Source organism: Chelon labrosus (genome assembly GCF_963514085.1).
Source record: "Chelon labrosus genome assembly, chromosome: 12".
Classification (NCBI taxonomy): Eukaryota; Metazoa; Chordata; class Actinopteri; order Mugiliformes; family Mugilidae; genus Chelon; species Chelon labrosus.
The window spans coordinates 9043365-9061816 of record NC_140345.1 but is presented as its reverse complement, the minus strand read 5'-3'; the positions used below and the strand labels follow the sequence as shown (position 1 = coordinate 9061816).

General features: G+C 42.0%; 2 protein-coding genes across 3 annotated transcripts; both read right to left on the bottom strand.

The window, feature by feature from the left end:
• Positions 1-128: 128 nt before the first annotated feature.
• LOC311497254 (gamma-aminobutyric acid receptor-associated protein-like 1) lies at positions 129-4140 on the bottom strand. Its single transcript, XM_084557487.1, has 5 exons — positions 3969-4140; positions 2206-2295; positions 1937-2015; positions 1518-1636; positions 129-631 (listed from the first exon to the last, which is right to left on the bottom strand). Exons 2-5 carry the CDS (start codon positions 2293-2295, stop codon positions 566-568), a joined length of 354 nt encoding a protein of 117 aa, XP_084413613.1. The 5' UTR covers positions 3969-4140; the 3' UTR covers positions 129-565.
• Positions 4141-4269: 129 nt separating this feature from the next.
• arhgef5 (Rho guanine nucleotide exchange factor (GEF) 5) lies at positions 4270-16997 on the bottom strand. Of its 2 annotated transcripts, none has more exons than XM_084557482.1 (15): positions 16412-16997; positions 12117-15926; positions 11376-11421; positions 10694-10743; positions 9611-9981; positions 8257-8417; positions 7909-8061; positions 7677-7806; positions 7498-7572; positions 7278-7367; positions 6891-7033; positions 6620-6763; positions 6456-6526; positions 5377-5481; positions 4270-5239 (listed from the first exon to the last, which is right to left on the bottom strand). In XM_084557482.1, exons 2-15 carry the CDS (start codon positions 15904-15906, stop codon positions 5085-5087), a joined length of 5484 nt encoding a protein of 1827 aa, XP_084413608.1. In that variant the 5' UTR covers positions 15907-15926; positions 16412-16997; the 3' UTR covers positions 4270-5084. The 2 variants fall into 2 exon arrangements, with proteins under 2 accessions (XP_084413608.1, XP_084413609.1); XM_084557483.1 differs by having other exon boundaries at positions 12771-15926; positions 16412-16996.
• Between the last annotated feature and the right edge of the window lie 1455 nt (positions 16998-18452).

Sequence of the window (18452 nt, the reverse complement as noted above, 5' to 3'; positions counted from 1 at the left end):
GTATCCAGCCTACAATTAGCTTAAGGGGAAGGCGCTTGTTTGTACACATACAGTGTCACATTTAAAAAGGAACTATATTCTTTCAGAGTATATTAAACGTTTTTGTGATGAGACGATGGAGACACACAAACAAAAACAACCAGATTTTTATTTTATTTTTTTTTTACATTTTATTTATTTTCCACAAAAGTTTACGATAATTTACAAAAACAAATACTATTTGCATTAAATACAGATGACTGAGAAAGATGAGAGCTCTTCAGACATAATTTCAATAGCTTCCTTTGACAATGCATTCTTCTTCCACCAACTAAGAAACCAACACGACTTTTTAAATGTACTAAATAATGCTTATTTGAAATACTGTCAAAGATAAAACCCCACCATCAACCCTTTCTACTGTGTACAAATATTTTCTTCCACCATGTACTGTAGTTACTTATCAGAACTAATATTTAAAAGAATAAAAGTGGTGTGATGCATTACAAACAGCCTTAACTCTTTATTCCTCAGACAGCTTCCTCTCATCCTCTCTCCGTCTCTTTCTCCAGTCCTTTGTTCTCTCTCAGGCGCCGTACACGCTCTCGTTACTGTAGGTCATGTAGAGAAACAGGTCGTCTTCGTGGTGCTCCTGGAACACGACAACGCAGAGATTAATACGTATGTTAGCATTAAAACTGAAGTTGGAAACTAATGCTCAGTAAGGAAAACCAAACTTCTATTTGGGTGTAAAAAAGAATCAGTTCAGCGGTTTATCTTAGGAATGGGCGATATGAATCAGAATTCTTTTCACAGATTTAGTTGAACAAAGTCTGTTGCTTCAATTCAAGGCTCTCAGCATCCTGTTTTCACTCTGATCTTATTCTGTTTTGACTACAAGTGATCTCTGTCGCTTCTCTCACGACACAATCCTAATTGTGTCACATTTATCACCTTTTTCAAGTTCATGTGGAACAAGAAAGATTGGACAGCACCGTTATTCATTTATTTGAAAACCAGATCAAATTATGACTGACCATAATCTAAGATAGTCAAGTTGCCCTTTTGTAATATGACCCCTTCTTCAATTGATTAATTGGGAAAAAATACTACAGCAATACTTGATAACCTAAATAGTGTCTTCACACCAAACTAACCGCCAAGGTAACAGACCTTTTTAGACTTTTACACCACTTTCAAAATGACTTCTGCAAAGATCATTAGTTCTTCAATTTCTTAAGGGATTGCTGGCAAACAAGCTGTGAGACAAAGAAAAGTGAAGCAACACTGCTGTCTAAGCAGACTTGCGTATTCAAGCTGTGAAGACATTTTTAATTTGTTGTGCTGACAGGAAAATGCTGCACGTACGCAGAAACTCTACTTTTACGCAGCTGGGAAAGGGCAAAAATAACTTCAGAAAAAACAGACAGCGATCCCGAGATGTCAGCAACTACGTTTGTAGTCCTGCTCGTCATGTGTGTGTGTGTGTGCAATAAGGTGATCCTTGTATGAGCATGTATGTGGACAGATGCAGTTACCTCGTATACAGCAGAGAGAGGGGAGCTGGAGGGGGGGAGGGAGTTGTTTACAAAGAAGAAGAGCGCTTCTTCTGGTCTCAGAGACACGCGCTGACGGATCAAGAAGCACAACTGGCCGACTAAAAAAAAGGAAGGATATCAACACATAAGACGGACAATGAGGGTCACGGACAGGAACAGTTCCGTTTCATATGAAATGACCAGCTGCGTTTTTCCAGCAGACATTTTGCCTTGTCACAGCAGGAAAACAGATCACATGTATGACAACATCACGGATGAGTGAGTTCCAGTAAAACAATTCATTCCATCATTGACCTGAATCGTGACCTGTGTAGTTAATACAGTGTGTAAATACTGAATGCATTGCTATCACATCATTCCAGACATTACTATCAGTACCGTGTGTTTCTGTATTTCACCTGTTAAATCTGAGGGCACTAGATATTTCTTCTTGTCCAGTTCAGGAGCTCGTGACCTGGGGGCCCTCTCCACAATGATCTGGAGAGAAAAATACCCAGGAGCAAACTCGTTGTTAACAAAGAAACAGACTAAGTTTGTGTGCAAAAATAACAGTAGAATAACAACAAATAAATTCACACTATCACATGTTCGGTGTCATGTTATAACACAATAATTACAGATTAATTAAAAATAAAATTAAGATTTAAAAACCAGCAGCGATACTGACCGGTATCTTGTCAGGATGCTTGGCCCGAACTCTCTCTCCCTCTGCTCTCCTCACCTCAAGTGGTACAGAGCGCTGGTACTGACTGCCCATCTGAAAACAACACAAGGAAACATGAAGTCTCCCACAATAGCTTCATTCACCCCAGAAACAAAGGAGAAAGAGCACTGGCTGACTACTGAAACCAGAGCATTCAGTCAACAAGTGATATTGACAGGCTTAACAGAAAATCATTGTTTACTGCTCTGTCATTTGGAATTGACATTGTGACATTATGCCACATGATATACACATAAAATTCCTTTGTATAATACAGATATCCTTGTATGTCTGGTTGTATTCTAGCTTTGTGAATGCCAGCATTTTTTTAATCCACTCATCTGACAGAATTGATTAATGAGTTAAGCATCTAATTTGGAGCAAATGCAATTGTTCGACTGATTAATTGGTTGATAAGTCTTGCCTCTCAAATAAGTTTATCTTATTACTGTGTGTCACTGTGAATCTAACATTTTTGGGGTCTGCCTGTTTGCCCAAACGAAACAAGGCATACGCAGGCACCTCCTTCAGTTCTGCAAGGCTATGATCATCTAAAAAAATAATAATAATCTGATGGTGTCCTGTGGTGTCTGGTAACAGGATGTTGTTAGTGGGGGCCTTTGGGTCCTGTGGGTTGAGGGGAGGGGCCTCTGTGGATCATCCCACAGATACTTGATCAGTTTGGGATCTAGTGAATTTGGAGGCCAGGTCAACACCTTGTGCTGTTCTTCATGTTTTTTTAGTTGTTTCTAAACCGTTTTTGGGGGTGTGCCTGTGTCAGGCTGCATCCTGCTGCTGAGTGTCATAGCTATGGGGTGGGGGTGCCTGGTCTGGTCTAGGTGGGTGGTACATGTCTAAGTAACATCCACATGAATGCCAGGTCTAAAAGTTTCCCAGCAGAACATTGTATTGTCACAAGATGGTCAATGTTATTTACTTCACCTGTCATAATGTCATAATGTTGTGGCATATGTCCCTATAATCCATTTGAAATACAACATGAATTTAAGTGAAGAGCTTATGTCATTTCTGTCTATCTCTCAAACACATAGCTGTTGAACTGATGTGTTTTTGGGGTTATTTTTGGAAAGTCTTTCAAATGTGCCACTTGTTAAGGTCAGCTAAGCGCAGAGCTGAAGGTGCCTGGTCTGGTCTAGGTGGATGCTACATGTCTAAGTAACATCCACATGAACCCCAGCACATTATATTGTCACAAGATGGTCGTTGTTATAAATTTACTTCTCCTGTCAGTGGTTTTAATGTTGTGGCTGATCGGTGTAGCTGTTGGTCAAGTAAAGCAGCAGTTTCAGTTCCAAGACCATGAATCTGTGACTAAAAACGTCCTCCATATGACATTATCTCTAATATTATCTCGTGGCCAGTCACCACTGACTGTCTACCTTATCATACCCTCGTTGTTTGATCAGTTTACAGATCATTGTGGTCACGATGACACCAGTCAGTGGCTTTAATGTTGTTGGGGGTCATCGTCAAAAGAGGCCACGTCATGTCTCACAAACAGAACTGGGATCCGATAACTTGTCTAAGACTAAGACCAGAAAACGACCAAACTAACGACAGTAATGGCTGGAACAGATTCATTTCCAAAATGGTCTACATTAAAAGAAAAACACTTAGGTGAAATGAGTTGTTTACGGTGCTAGCTAATAACGCCTGTGCTAACAACTGCAGGCTAACGGGTAAGCAAGACGTTCCCGTTCACATACCTTTGGAAAAGACAAAAACAAGTTTCACGCAAAACAGGTCAAATCCAGATATACTCCAGTGGTCCCCTGTGTCACCAAGTTTGTCAAAAGAAAGCCCGGGATGAGTTTTTAAGCTCAAAACACAGTCATAACGTACAGGAATGCGATCGCCCTCAAAGATGTCGACTGGACTACTTATTCAGCTGAACAAAAACAACAACAAACACGGCCACGACCCTCATCGGCTGTAAGCCAATCAGAAACGAGTAAACAGATAGACATCGGTACGTGTCCAATAGGAGAGGATCATGGGCGGGTTTGCGCTAAACTGATTGGCTCAGCACATGTCCATCAGAAGTTGTTGCCGCCCATATTTTCTTGAGTGACGGCACATGCAACCAATAGCAGGTCTTAAAAACGGTGGCGTGGGCCACTTCTCTGCCAGGCTACGTGCGTGTATGCTTTTTTTTTTTTCATTTTCAGAACTGTTCACTTTGTTCTGTAAACAACATGTCAGTGAATTCAAGAAACTAACAGTAAAACCCAGTGTGAACGTGCAAAAGTGCTGCAGATGTACATTCAGTTTATAAATGACCAAAACACAATCGGATGGTAACGTTCAAATGTGTTTTTATTCCATGAATCTCAATTTACTGAAATGTATTCTGTATAATAACCTAAGAAGCTCTGTACATTTTGAATTGTGAATATTTTGCATAATTTCTGTATGCTCATACCCTTAACATTAGATTCTGTTCTATATACAATAACATAATACTTTTTTTCCAGAAATAACATTTCTTGGAAATTTCCAATTTCCCTCTACAAAGATTTTTCTCAAAACAGCATTCATCCATTGATGTAGTATCATACACAGTGTTCTGTACTAGAGTCACATGTCCTCAGTGTCTTTCAGGCAGATTTCAGAAGTTCATGTATTGCTCTGCAGCAATATATTGTTCCACCAAGAGATACAAGCAACACCCATAGTACAATGAGATACATTCTCACAGTATTTCAGTATTCCAGCTATACTCTTGAGAACATTTCAATCACATAAATGTAATTAAATGCTTATTGTCCAGTTGAGTCCAGCTGAGTCTTATTATTATTGGTGCATCCGGGACATTCCTTTGTTTAGTCCCTTTCTGAGAGAGCAGCTGTAGCCGTTGTCAGTTTCAGAGCATCTGACAGGTTGCGTTGTCTCACTCTGGAGCTGCTTATAGTTTCCAAATGGGACTTGGGCACCCATCCACGATTCCCATCAGACAGTCTGGTCCCCTCTACCCAATCTGAGAAGAAGAAAGAATCCAACAGAAAGAAACTGAGTGCTTATTTTCAACTCTCAGCAGAGTAGCGCTACCATGAAATCCTATACAGGTGAAAGGGATTTTTTTGCAAGGAAAAGATGGAAAATGTTATGACTTACTGTCGCTGCTTTCCTCGTGCACAAGTATAATTTCAGCTTTTTCTAAGGACAGTTCATCCGGCTGTTGGGCAACAAAAGCTCGGATACACTGCATCTGTGGATAATCTGAAAGGAAAAGAGAGGACAGAAGTTAATCATATTGATCTTATAAGATCCAAAATTAACCATGAAAATTGCACTTGTCATTGATCAGAGGAGAGCTTTGGGTGCTTATCGACTTTTTGCGGACAAAATTTGCGTGTGTAACTAGGCTAATGACGGCTCTGAGTTGGCTGTTCAGAGCATCACCAGTGAGTCTGTGACAATTGTTCCCTATTCAAACCTTGTGAATTATTGCAGATTAATTGCAGGTGAGTCTCTGGGTGTTTACAGGCCTTAGTCATTTGAGTTTCTGCACCGTGACATGACTAACCTCGTTCAAGGTTCCCTTCATGACAAATATCCAACATGCAAATATGCAATAGTTTACCAGAAGGAAAGCCTACCAATACAAGATTATTTATCAGAAGTAGTTTAATTGCTTTATTGTGGATTTTTTAGGACACTATATGTATAAACTTTACACTGGGAATTCAGATACTCATGCTTTATGTGGCTCATTTTAGGTGTGTCAGTGAGCCGTGCCATCCCTCTGATACTTGTTCAGCTGCTCATTCATGGTCTGACCAGTACATGAATTTGGCCTTAGATTGTGCACGTTTTACATGATGGACTAAACAGTATACAGTATATGCACTTTCTGGCATTTTATTTCAGTGTGTTAAATGTAAGCAAATATTTCATGTATATATTCAGTTCATGTAGTGTCCCCTTAGTATGTTGTTATTTTTGTTGAAAATCCCTTAATGCCATGTTGTTGTTTTTGCCAGATCCGTAAACGAGTTTGACAGTACACATCTCACTGGGAATGTAAAATGCTGAGGAATCTTTAGAACAAAAATCTTAATCTCTAAATATTATTTATGTAATGAGTCTGTCGGCTGTTATGTAGGCCATCCATGAAGGTGGATGTTTCACAACTCGTGGCTAACAAACAGAAACAGCACATTGCAAAAAACAAACCAGGATAAACATCTTACCTTGTGCGGCAGAAAAATCTATTTCAGGATGGGGCCTGGAGAGGGCTGACATCCATCGTAGCTTATCACTCCTGGAGGAAACAAAAAAATGAAAGAGTGGTGTGTTTGGGGAAACTTTTAGAATATTGCAACACTGATATATATCTGGTGCTAGTGTCTCTTACTGTGCGGCAGTCCTTAGCAAGAAGGATTTGTGGGCCGTGTGCAGCCGGAACAGGTTTTTCTGCAGAGAGTGAAGTTTCACGCGGCAGTTCTCTACACGCAGGTTTTCTACCGGAGAGTGGTCGATTACTGTGAATCTTCCCCCTCTGGAAACAATAGACAGTGAACACACATAAGGTTGAGGAGATGATGACAAAGACGCAGACGTGAGGAAAACAGGACTGGATTAATGGATTAATAAAGTATTTGCACGCAACATGTTTGCTGACTCACTCTTTTTGCAGTGAAAGCAGCAAGTAGTCATTGAATAGGTGCAAGAAAAGGTTTCTCTCTGTGTCCTTTAGAGAGAAATCCATCAGTTCAGTGACCGGGCCTTCTCGCACCAACCTCCGAGACTGACTGATCAGAGGAAGAGTCTGCAACAGAAAGAAAGTAACGTCAGCATGTTAATAGTTTTGAAAGTGAAAGGTCCTTTTAGTATGACAAACAATAATGTACTAACAAATGTTCTGTATAGATATTCCATGATGTGGAGCAATCAAAAGTAAAATAATTCAGTTAAATGTTGAACATAAATAACTACATTCATGGGTTTGACATTTTCGACATAATTCCACACAGGAAATGATTATTTGGACAACACTCGTAGTCATTACTGACCTTGCACTCAAAGTCCACCTTGGCACTGAGAGAAACCAGGGACTCAATGTTTTTCATTTGAGAGATGCTGTCATTGCTCTCTTGAATTATCTAGAGGAGAAACAAATGAAATAAGAGAGAGATTTGTCACAAAAGAGTCCAAGATGTGTGAGCATTTTTTCCAGCAACATTAAAAGTTGCTGTCACACACCAACTTGCAAAAAAGAAAAAAGAAAAAGACCTTTTCAAGAAGTTTTAAGGCTTTGATGGCCTGCACCGCCTCCTTAGATTGTGGAGTAGTTCTCTTCACAATATTCTGGAGAGAAATCACGTGTGCACGTTAGGGTCAGATAAAAGGGCGTATGATTGAATGCGATATGACCATTAAGTTTCGCTGCTTCAGAGAGCCTTCATACACACCTGGACCAGCAGCTTAATTCTCGTGATCCTCTGAAAAGGCAGAATGAGGAAAGAACGAAGAGGAAGTCTCTGACAAACGGGATTTCTCTCTAAAGTATCCACAATCCGCTTGAACCCTGGATTCTCATTCCTGAAAGGAAATGAAAAATGATAATAAAAACAATGCAGTCAAGACCCAAAGATAGTTTTTCCTTCCCGAAGTTTGTACTTGTTTTGACGCTAGATGGCTTACATGAGTCTCTGGTAGGTGGCATCCTGATAGGACTGGTTGGTGAGGTAGGGCACATAAACCATCCTGAAGCGCTGACAGTGACGGGCGATGATATCACATACTGTAAAGTCCATGACGTCTTCTTCCACACGCTCCTCCAGCTTTGATAAAAAACTAAAACCAAAATCAACAGCACCATTTTTAACTTTTCCACTCTTCCACAGATTTGTAAATTAGTACCAGGACAAATAGGTTTCATAACCCTGCAAAGTGTGTGTTCTTCTTCCATATAACTGACTGGTTGTATTTAGATGTATCTAAATGTAAATTTAGAGCAGGTGTATTAAGAGCTAGTTTTAAATGTCTGACCTGTGGCTGACTGCACGGACATCCGCCAAGCGAGAGAACAACCAGTTCTTATCCTGAGTGGTCAACAGTGACCCCAGCTGTTTGCTCTTGACAAATTGTTCAACGACAATGTCCAGACTCCGGCAGTAGGAGGCCTCTGAAGTCACCACTTCAAATCTCACCTTGAAAACAAAAGTAAAACCGAAAACATGGAGTAAATGACAGTTACTAGATGTGAGATATAAAGCATGTGGGTGTCAGTTCTTTAGGGCCTGGTAAATTTCCAAGGAGTATTTCACAAATGGAAGGGCTCCACCTCAGAACCATGTCCCTTTTAAAGTTTACAGGCAAAAGCTATCACTAACAGAGAAACACATGTTTGCGCAACTGAATTTGGTAAAAGACAATCATTTGACAATAAAAATTAATGGGAGGGTTATTCTGGAATGAGGCAAGACTACTGACTGACTGATTTTAGCACTCAGAGGCATGAGGTAATAACAGTGAAGATGACTCATGTATGTCGTGCTGTTTCCCATAAATCAACAACAAATCTAACTGTAGAGAAGCTGCTGAAGTGAAATGACACACGCAACTAAGTAGAGTTGCGGTAAAAACAAAACATTGCCGTCCAACATTTAATTACCCTGTGGATTCTCCTGAATTTCCCTGAGGTACAACATGTTTTGCCAGTAACTTTCCAGAGATTGGGGCACAGACCTTGATACTGACTCGTGTCGATGTTACTGAAACATGTACCACCCACCTAGACCAGAACAGGCACCCCCAGGCACATGAAAAACAGCACAATGTGTTGACCTAGCCTCCAAATTCACTAGATCTCGAACTGATCAAGTATCTGTGGAAGCACTGGAACAAGCCAGATCCACAGGGACCCTCCCCTCAACCCATAGGACCCAAAGGCCCCCAACTAATAACATTCTGTTGCCAGACACCACAGGACACCCTCAGAAGGACCATGTCCATTCTTTGATGAGTCACAACTGTTTTGGAGGCACAAGGGAGACCTACACAATATTAGGAAGGTGGTCATGATGTTATGCCTGATTGGTGTATTTAGATGGAACAATTTCCTGTCAAATCAATATTAAAATCCTTGCAAGTGCAAGTTTAATGAAGAGTGTTAAGTCTTAAGAGAAGTCGAGGTAACAATCAAGCACAGAATTCCTTGGAAGATTGTCCTGACTTTCGTTGAGGCAGAAACGATGAACGCTTAAAGAGCGTGAGAAGCAAACAAGTCATGACAAAAACACTCAGTATTTTGAGTAAGTTGATGGAAAGTCAACATTCCAGACATTCAATGAATCAGAAGAAATGCTTGACTTTATGCATATGTGCAGTCAGACAGTGTTACCTCCTGCAGCCGCCTCTGGTCCTCTGTGAGCTCCTCTAGCTCAGTACTGTTCCTGACCCCCGGTAGATCTCGCCACAGTGTGGCCGACTGTGTGAGTGAGATGGACAGACGCGGAGACGAAGGCCTGCCTTCATTCTTGGGGGGCTCAGGGAGAGGCAAGCTTCTAACACTGGTGATGGAGCCTGTGTAGAACAAGGAGTGGGGGTGCGGGACTGGAGGTAGCTGAGGAAGAGGTCTGCGGGCAGCAACAGGTGAATGAGCAGGAGAGGCAGTGTTGTCCTCACACACAGAGACGACATCAGAGCGAGCCTGACGCAGGATCTCAAAGTTCTGTGCTGCCTCACTGTACTGCTGGTAGAGCTGTGCAGCATCTGGGGGAAAGAGAAGAACAAGGAAAGACAGCAGGAGAAAAGAAGAGAGAGGACCATGCAGGAAGCAAAGGAAAGAAGACAGACAGGAATAACGTTAGCTATTGGCATTTGACATACTTATCGGAATTCAAAGTCACGGCAGCAGCTGTTTTTCCCTCAAGTTAAGAGATATGAGTGCGTGCAGAGACCTGTCTGTGGCTTGCACAAACACACATATACACAGTACTTGTGCAGACATACTCCTGCCCCATTTCTCGCAATATCCACGTGAATCATTTTTCAAGAGAACTGCTGCCATTTTAGATTGTTTAAACTTTTAAATGGTGTGAGCCAACAGTAAACCTACACAGACTTCCTCTAATCTGTGAATGTCTGTTAAATAAACTGAATAAGGGATAAACAGTTACTGAGCTTGTATTCACACAAAGAGAAATCACACACACTGAAGGGAAATGCTCAACCTCGTCATGTTTTTTCCCCAACCACAGCGCAGATAGGATCTGAAAAGACGTCAGTATGCCACACACTTTTACTCCATCTTAAGATTTATTTTTAAGATTTATTCTAAAACAAAACCGTCAGTGATGGTTTCAAATCAAATCAAATGCAATAAGCAAATGATTAACTTAATGGATGTACTCATAGAGTTCAAATGACAGTTTGGCACATAGTGTGAATTAGGCAACAACTAACATGGAACAGAGATACTCACTGAAAATCTTTGAATTTCTTTTCCGTCTTTCGATTGTGCCCAAAACATTCCTACCATGCCAAGACAGAAAAAATATATATATTATAACTTTGCAGTGCATTAAAACCAATAGATTGAAATCGTCTGGAACATTGTTGTACAGATACAGACCGTTAGTTTTACCAGTGAAAGCAAATGCATTCTAATAGAACAGTACCGCACTAAAGCTTCATTAAAAGTTCTGGCATTCAACAAAGAGAGTTGTTGATTCAACTGCGTTTTCATCTTGGATGCTGTGGTTTGTAGTACTATTGATATGTATTGTGTTTTATTATTTTTACAACCCCATTTTCTGTCAGTGCGCAAAGTCTGAATAACATAAACGCTTGTTTAATTCAATGTTGTTTAACAACACCACACACTTCATCCACCAAAATGATGATACAGTTGATTGATCACCTTTCTCAACACTGTTTCAATATAAAATCAGCATTATACCAGTCATGAAAGGGGACTGAGTGCAGGGTTATTGTATTAGAATGGATTTGTTTTCACTAGTGCATGTGAGAGTAAAACTGTTGCATTGTCCCCTGTAGAGCTAAACAGTTTTAATAAAAAAATCAAATAATTAAAAATCTGAAAGCCGTCTTGTTTCCCTGTGTCACGATTATCAAGGTAACTGTGGTAAATAGATGTCACTCACCTCAGCTCTACTTCTCCCCAGCTTTTGCTCCGATCATCCTCATCATCTGGAATAAAAAAGTATCCATTCGTGGAAACATTATAAAACAGCATATTGGATGAACAGAAATTAGATTAGTGAAAAAATCCAAGAGACTCCAAAAATTTAAAAAAAAATGTAGTAGAATAAATAAATAAATAAATAAATAAATAAGTTTAAGTTGGTTACATTAGCAACCCTGCTATTATTAAGAATACAGCAAACACTACAGAAGAGACGAGTGTGTTAGCAGAGTCACGCTTCTTTACTCATGTTGTAAAATTAAATAAACCCAAGTCTTTTAGAGCATGCTTCTGGCTTTCACAGTCATTCTCCACCTCCACTTATCTCCGCCCACCACCTGTAACACAACACCGTGACGCAGATTCCAGTTCAAGTAATGGAGCATGTGGAGATCAGTGTAATGATTAAGCCTACTAGCTGATGTCTGCCTTAGATTTTGGGCTCTGTGACTTCACTAGAAGTGATAATGAAGTGCAAAACCCTCAGAGGAAATGGCAAGAAGAGAGTGACGAACGTGAAAAAAATAAAAAATAAACCAGAAGCACTGTTTGGTTGCAAAACATAAATGCTGAGATCATTCAAACGGTTTCCTGTGAGGGAAATCGAGTCTGAAATATGCCACCCTGATTAGAAATCTCAAAATAAACTGCAGTGCTACCTGATAAAAACTCAGTCTCTTTTCAACTCAACTTTCTTTACCTGATAAGGAGAATATTCTGGGTCTGCGATCCCTTCCAACACCTTCTTCTTCATCCATCTCTACAAGCTCTCCATTTCTTCGTTCAGTTGTTTTACGGATTCCCCTTCTTCTCAATCGAACTTCAGGACCCAAATCCCGAAAACTGCAGGAGCTCTTCAGATTTTCTACTTTCCTTTTTGCCTCACCTGTTTCCCCTACCATATCCTCTGCCTCCGCTGCCAAAACATTCTCTTCATGCTCTTCTTCTTGCCTGTCCTTTACAGTTTCCTCCACTCTGTCTTCCACCTCCTGCCTCTTACCATCTCTAGAGGGGCTGAGGAGGTCAGACTCGGAATCATAATTAAGAATGGGGCAGCTGTTAGGCTTATACAGTGTGTTGCTCACACTTAAATACATCTCAGCTTCCTTCTGTGAGCTTGCTTCTTTGTCCGTCGCGGTAAACTTCATCTTATCACCTCTATCTTCACTCATTTTCACCTCTGCGTCTGCCATTTCTAACTGATCTTGAGCGTAAGGCTCAGTCCTTTCCTCCGTTCTGTCATCTTCCTTCCTCTCTGTGTCTAATTGTGTGTCAGCATGAGTGTATGTAGGTGTTACAACATGCATAGCTGTGGACTGGTCAGCATGCATGTCAGCTTGACTCTGGCCCCTACCTCTCAATCCCTCCACTCCCAAATGCTCTTCCTCCTCCAGCTCGGGCTCTGAGTTCTGTTCATATGTTGTCAGCTTAACGACCGGTATCTCCGCGGCCCCCTGTCCGACCTCCTCTTGTTGCTTGTTGATCTCAGACTGACTGGTCCCCTGATCAGCTTGTTCCTCTGGGTTTGGTTCGTCCACTGCCTGTTCGTCCGAGTGCCCCAAGATCTCCCGCACCACATTTTTGGCCCATTTAAGGTGAGGAGCCTGGGAGCGTCGCTTAGGCTCTTCGGACATGCTCCATGCCCCGCTCATTCTGATCCGAATGGCTTCCACCTCCTCCGGACTCATTGCTCCAGTGTTTATCTGATCCAAGATGGGTTGAATTTGTTCAAATGTCATCTGAGAACAAAAATCAGCATGGGGGTTACTGGGGACTGGGGAAGTTTGGTCAATTTTTCCTGCTCCTTGTTTATTTTTCTCTCTCCATTCTTTCAGGAGTCTTTCAGTCTGTGAGTCTCTATTAATTGTTCCTTTTTCAGCATACGGGTTCGCCACTTCACTCCTCATTCCCTCTCCAAGCTCAGTGTCCTGAAGGTCTGAGGATAAATTGCGCCTGATATCAGCTGTTTCTCTTGCAGCGAGCCTTGGTGCAGTATGCTCACTTTCCGTGTTCTGATTGTTAATGATTCGGTGTTCATCCGTTTTAAAACGCAGGTCATCATGAGGTTGCTGTGTGCCGTCATCACTACATTGATGATGAATTTCCATATTTGAACTACCTCCCACTCCTCCCAACTGATCAGCTTGTGACAATGACACCTCATCGTTTTTTGACCGGGAAAGGGTTTGCCCAATCAGACAGAAAACTAACTTTGACTTCTTTTCCCTCCCCTGTTCCTCCACATCAACCGTTTCCTCCTTCCCCATTGTCCATTCTTCTTCCCTCTTAACGTCGCCCTCACACACCTTGAAGCCGACAGGTGAGGGTTCGTTTTCTGTGTCTCCACCTTCCCAGAATTCCTGGCAGTCCTCAAACTCTTCTTCGTCGTTCTCTCTCTCATCCTCCTCGTCGCCACCACTGGACACTGTCACAAAGCCGTCTTCTCCTGACAACATTCTTTCTTTGTCTTTCTTCCACCCTGTCTCACTTCCTCCTTCGCTCTCAGAGCGTGCCAAGTAATCACTCCCACCCTCTTCCTCTCTGTCACTCTCCTCTGTGTTATCTGTCACATTAACTCCCTCTGCATCCCTCCATCGGCTTCCCTCTATCCCTCCATCACTGTCAGAAAGCCGTTCCCTCATTCTCCTATCTGACTCTCTCCAGGTTTCACCCTCCTCCTCATCTACACTTACTCCCTCTGTGTCCCTCTCTGTGTCTCCCCTGTACTTATTTCTCCCTCCATGCCTTTCTTTGTAACTGCTTTGGTCAGAGTACCTCTCCTCTGGTTCCTCTTTTCCTCGCCTGTCTCTTCCCCACTCGGACTGTGGCTCCATATTCCCCTCTTTTTCTCCGATGCCTTCTTTCTGCCTCATGTGTCTTTCTCCGTCTACAAATCGTTCTATACTATTTTTGCCCCTCTGTGGCTCTAACCACATCCTCCTCTGCTCTGGCACACTGCCAGTCTTTTCTCCTCTTTCAGTTTCTTGTCTCTCGCTTCGCCCTCTTTCAGCAGCTCTCTCTGTATCTCTGTATCTGTGTTCTTCAGTTGTGCCCTTTCTCCTTGATTCCCTCTCCTCGTAACGGTCTGGCTCTCTTCTATATCTTGCCTCACTGTCCACATCGCTGCTCCACTCTCCACTGCTCTGGGATCGAGGGGGCACCCTGCGAGCAGACTCACTTGGGAATTGGCTGCTTCTGCCTGCTGTGCGCTCCATTCTAGGATCTCTTTCCCTGTCTCTTCTCTGCCCGTACTCCCTGTATCGATCATCCTCTCTCCTGTCATTCGACCACACTCTGTCATCCTTATAGTCTCTTTCTTTCCATCTGCCCCCCTCCTTGTCAGCTCTCCTTTCAACCTCTCTGTACCTTTCCCTGTCCCTGTCACCTCTCCTCCTGGATCTATACCCATCTCTGTCTCTGTATCTCTGCCTGTCCTCTTCTCTGTATCCCTGCCTATCTGGATCTCTCTCCCTTGCTGTTGTGTCTTTGCTGTCCCCCTCACTTCTGCTGTGACGATATGTGATCTCATCCTTCTCTGTCTTCTTCACTCTTTCCCTCCTCATCTCTCTCTCATCGCTGTCCCCTTCACTCCTCGTGTCCCTGTTTCTTTGTCTACTTTGTGCCATTTCCCTCTCCTTTCTATCTGTGTAGATGTCCCTATCCCTTTGTCTTTGCGGGGAAGGTATCCTGTCCTCCCTCTCGCTCAGGTTAGGCCTTGGCCTATCTCTTCTCCTGTCCACATCTCTTTCTCTCATATCCCGTAAATCAGCCCCGTCTCGTCTCCTGTCTGGAAACCCAACATCAGACTCCTGATATCTAGCCCTCTGTCGTAGTCTCTCATCTTCTGCAGGTATTCCTCCACTGTTTCTTACTTCTCCCTTAGCCCTGCTTCGGTTCTCATCTCTTTCCCTCCCTCTGTACCTATCTCTCTGCCATTCCCTATCTCTTTCCCTCTCCCAGTCATCTGCCTCTGCCCTTTGGGGCCTGTCTCTCTGCCTCCGTTCCTCTCTGTTTCCAGTTACCTCAGAAGTGGACATCATTCTCCTGTCGTGATCTGCGCCACCTTTTCTTATTCTGGGAAATGTATCACCTTTCTTCGGCCCCTTTTTCTCCTCTCGCTCACTCTCCTTCTCTACATTTGACAGTGGCCTCCCATTTCTACCCCTGTCACCTTCTTGCCTCCTTTCTCTCTCCCTCCACTCCCTTTCTTCCTCTCTCGGCCTTGGTGCAAGGGTCCTGTCTCTTTCATAGGATCTCTCCAGTGTGTTCATGTCTTTGTATCTCGCTTTGTCTCTCATTTTCTCTGTTTCCATGTCCCTCCACCGGCTTTCCTCACGGCTGCTCTCTCTGTCACGCTCAGAGTTGGTAATCATCGCTGGCCTGGGACTTGGATCCTGGGAGATTTTTCCACCTGGCTGAAGTTTGCGGTCAGACATGTTTATGTTAGATAAAGTGTCAAAGAGGGTGTAGATGGGCCTTTTGGTCCCCATAGTACCATATGTTGGAGAACCTGGAAGAAAATAACAGTTGTCAAGCTATAAATTATTTATTATCTGGAACAAATCACTGATACACAAATCAAATTAAATCAGTCAGGAAGTATCAATTTCATTTAGAAAGCTACTGTAGAGTCCTGATTTTACTGTCACCTTTGAAAACTTCACTTCTGCAACAATCCAGCTGTTTTCAAGTGTTATGACCTCTTTGCTTCAAATCATTGCACTTTTACTTCTAATCTAAAGGCCATGCAATTGCAAATTTTACGGTCGAAGAGAAACAAGCAGGCCTAAGCAAAGGTGACACCCGCTCACAGTTCTCAAAGAATGCAGCACAGACCTGCAAAGCGCAGCATACCCAAAGAAGTCTTTCAGATAGCAAGAGCCTGTGACACATAGGCATGACATGTAGCATGTATGCCTTAACAGCCGCAGGTCTAAATCTGTGTTCAGACCAGAAATAATTTATTATCTGTGGAAAAACAATAAAGCGACTCACCTGAATGTACTATCCCGGGGAGATCTGGTCTCCCCCCCTCCTCCGTCTAGATCAGCTCCAAAGCATGAGATTGCACAACACATGAATTTTCATTCCTTGAGTTAACATTGTCGGCATAACATTACAAACGTCCTCCTTTTTTCAAATAGATCTCAGCTGCCTGTTTCTTTTTTTCTTAAACTCTTTTGAAAAGTTAATGTTTACGCCTGAGCTCTCCTTGCTTTTCCTTCTTGCTGCCTCTCTTTCTCCACCTCCCCTCCTTTCTCAAATTCCCAAACAAGTCTCAACAGATTGACACTTATCTTTCCCCTCCTCTTTCTTTCAGTCCTGTCCTCGCAGTCGCTGTTGAAGTACAAGAAGCTCTCTCATGAATCAAACAGTGTCCACTACTTCAGTCCTCTCCTCCCATATACTGCTGACGTGATCCCCTATGTGGACCCCCCTTGGCAAAAAAGCAACAAAAAAAACAAAAGGTACACTACTCACTGCTCTCTTCTTCTTCTCTCAAGAAATACAGGAAGTACACCTCCTATGGTGTGCCTTTCCAAGAACTGTGATTGGCTTATATGGAGTAGACGGGTGTGTCTGCTCAACACACATAGCAAGGTAGCCAGGTAAAAGCGTGATAACACAAGGAGAGTGGGGGGAAGGGAGAAGAAAGGTGAAGATTGAGAGCACACGCACAACAGAGGAAGGCTCATAGAACTATAAAACTTCCCTACAATCCCTTGAGAGCTATTAGAAGGGAAAGAGAAACAGTTTCTTAGATTATAAAAAACAAGGTTATGTAATCACAGACTGGGAAACTAAGGGAGTGGTATTACAAGGGTGATCTGTGAATGATTTGTTTAACAATGACTACTCTACTATGTTGATTAATTGCTCAGGAGATCTGACATGAATGACTTGAAGTGCCCCTGCTCCATCTAATTAGCATTACTGAATAAAAATCAAACTCATACATTTTCTACATTTTGTTCCACTCTATTAACTCTACCCAGTTACTTCACTTACTTAATTTGTACAAGATTTGTGCATAATTGCGATGATGGCTTTGAAATATTTTATTTTTAGACCACTGCTTTCATTTAATTTGGATCAGCCAAGTTATCAGCAATGATCCAACCTTCATAACAGTGTTCAATATTCAGTGTTAGTCTGTGTTGATCTGTAATACATTTCATTTATCTTTGTCGGCCCCATCTTTATCTGTGAGTTTTATTCTATGTATGGCAATAGTCCATATGGTAACTCCCCCTTTAAAGGACAAAATTTGGGAAAATATGATTCAAATTCAAGAACACTGGTGGTCTTTGAGATGTGTACATGTTTAAATAACTTGCAAAGAAAAATAGGCCTTTTATTTTTGCTCCCTAAAATCAATAAAACCCTTGAACAAACATATGGGCAGGATTGCTTATCATCCTTAATCTTGTCACTTCACATGGTTCGAGTAGAAGTTTGCAAACTGGGCTTATGAGTAGAAGAGTGGGGCATTGTTTCAGACACATCAGTCTGATTAAAAAAAAAAAAAACAGTCTAAAGGCTGTCTTGTATTCAGATTCGTGCTGATAAGTTGTATGCACAAGGCCCACACTATTTTATAGAACACAAGCTGTGTGTAGCCTCTCTGATACACTTGAAAAAAGCTGATGCAACTGAAACACTGGAACTTGGGGAGGCCGAGCTTTAACCAAACAAAACTGAGACTAATGGCATGTAGCATGGATTTAATAATAAATCCTACTCTAATGTGGAATGATATGTTTTGTTTTTGTTATAAAGCTTTTTAAAGAGGCCTTGAATCAACTTTGTGGTAATTTTGGGGGCTATGATTTAGTTTAGCATGGTTAACATTCAAGAAGTACTGCACACTAAACCATGCTTTTCGGGTGTAAACAAAACAATGATTGTACAGTGTTTAAAGACAGAAGAAACCTCTGTGACGTCAAAGATAGGATTTCTGAAGAGCAGTTTTGAAAGTCAGTGTGGTAGTTCCAGGTGCCACCATCTGGGCATTTCCTTTCTCTGCCTGTGTCCC

Excerpts from the sequence above, each read along its gene's own strand:
- LOC311497254 (XM_084557487.1), bottom strand. The coding sequence starts at position 2,295 with ATGGGCAGTCAGTACCAGCGCTCTGTACCACTTGAGGTGAGGAGAGCA. Across the intron at positions 2,016-2,205 it reads AGCATCCTGACAAGATACCG|ATCATTGTGGAGAGGGCCCC; the intron begins GTCAGTATCGCT and ends TTTTCTCTCCAG. Across the intron at positions 1,637-1,936 it reads AGTGCCCTCAGATTTAACAG|TCGGCCAGTTGTGCTTCTTG; the intron begins GTGAAATACAGA and ends CCTTTTTTTTAG.
- arhgef5 (XM_084557482.1), bottom strand. The coding sequence starts at position 15,906 with ATGGGGACCAAAAGGCCCATCTACACCCTCTTTGACACTTTATCTAAC. Across the intron at positions 7,368-7,497 it reads CCTTAAAACTTCTTGAAAAG|ATAATTCAAGAGAGCAATGA; the intron begins GTCTTTTTCTTT and ends TTTCTCCTCTAG. Across the intron at positions 5,482-6,455 it reads AGATTTTTCTGCCGCACAAG|ATTATCCACAGATGCAGTGT; the intron begins GTAAGATGTTTA and ends TTTTCCTTTCAG.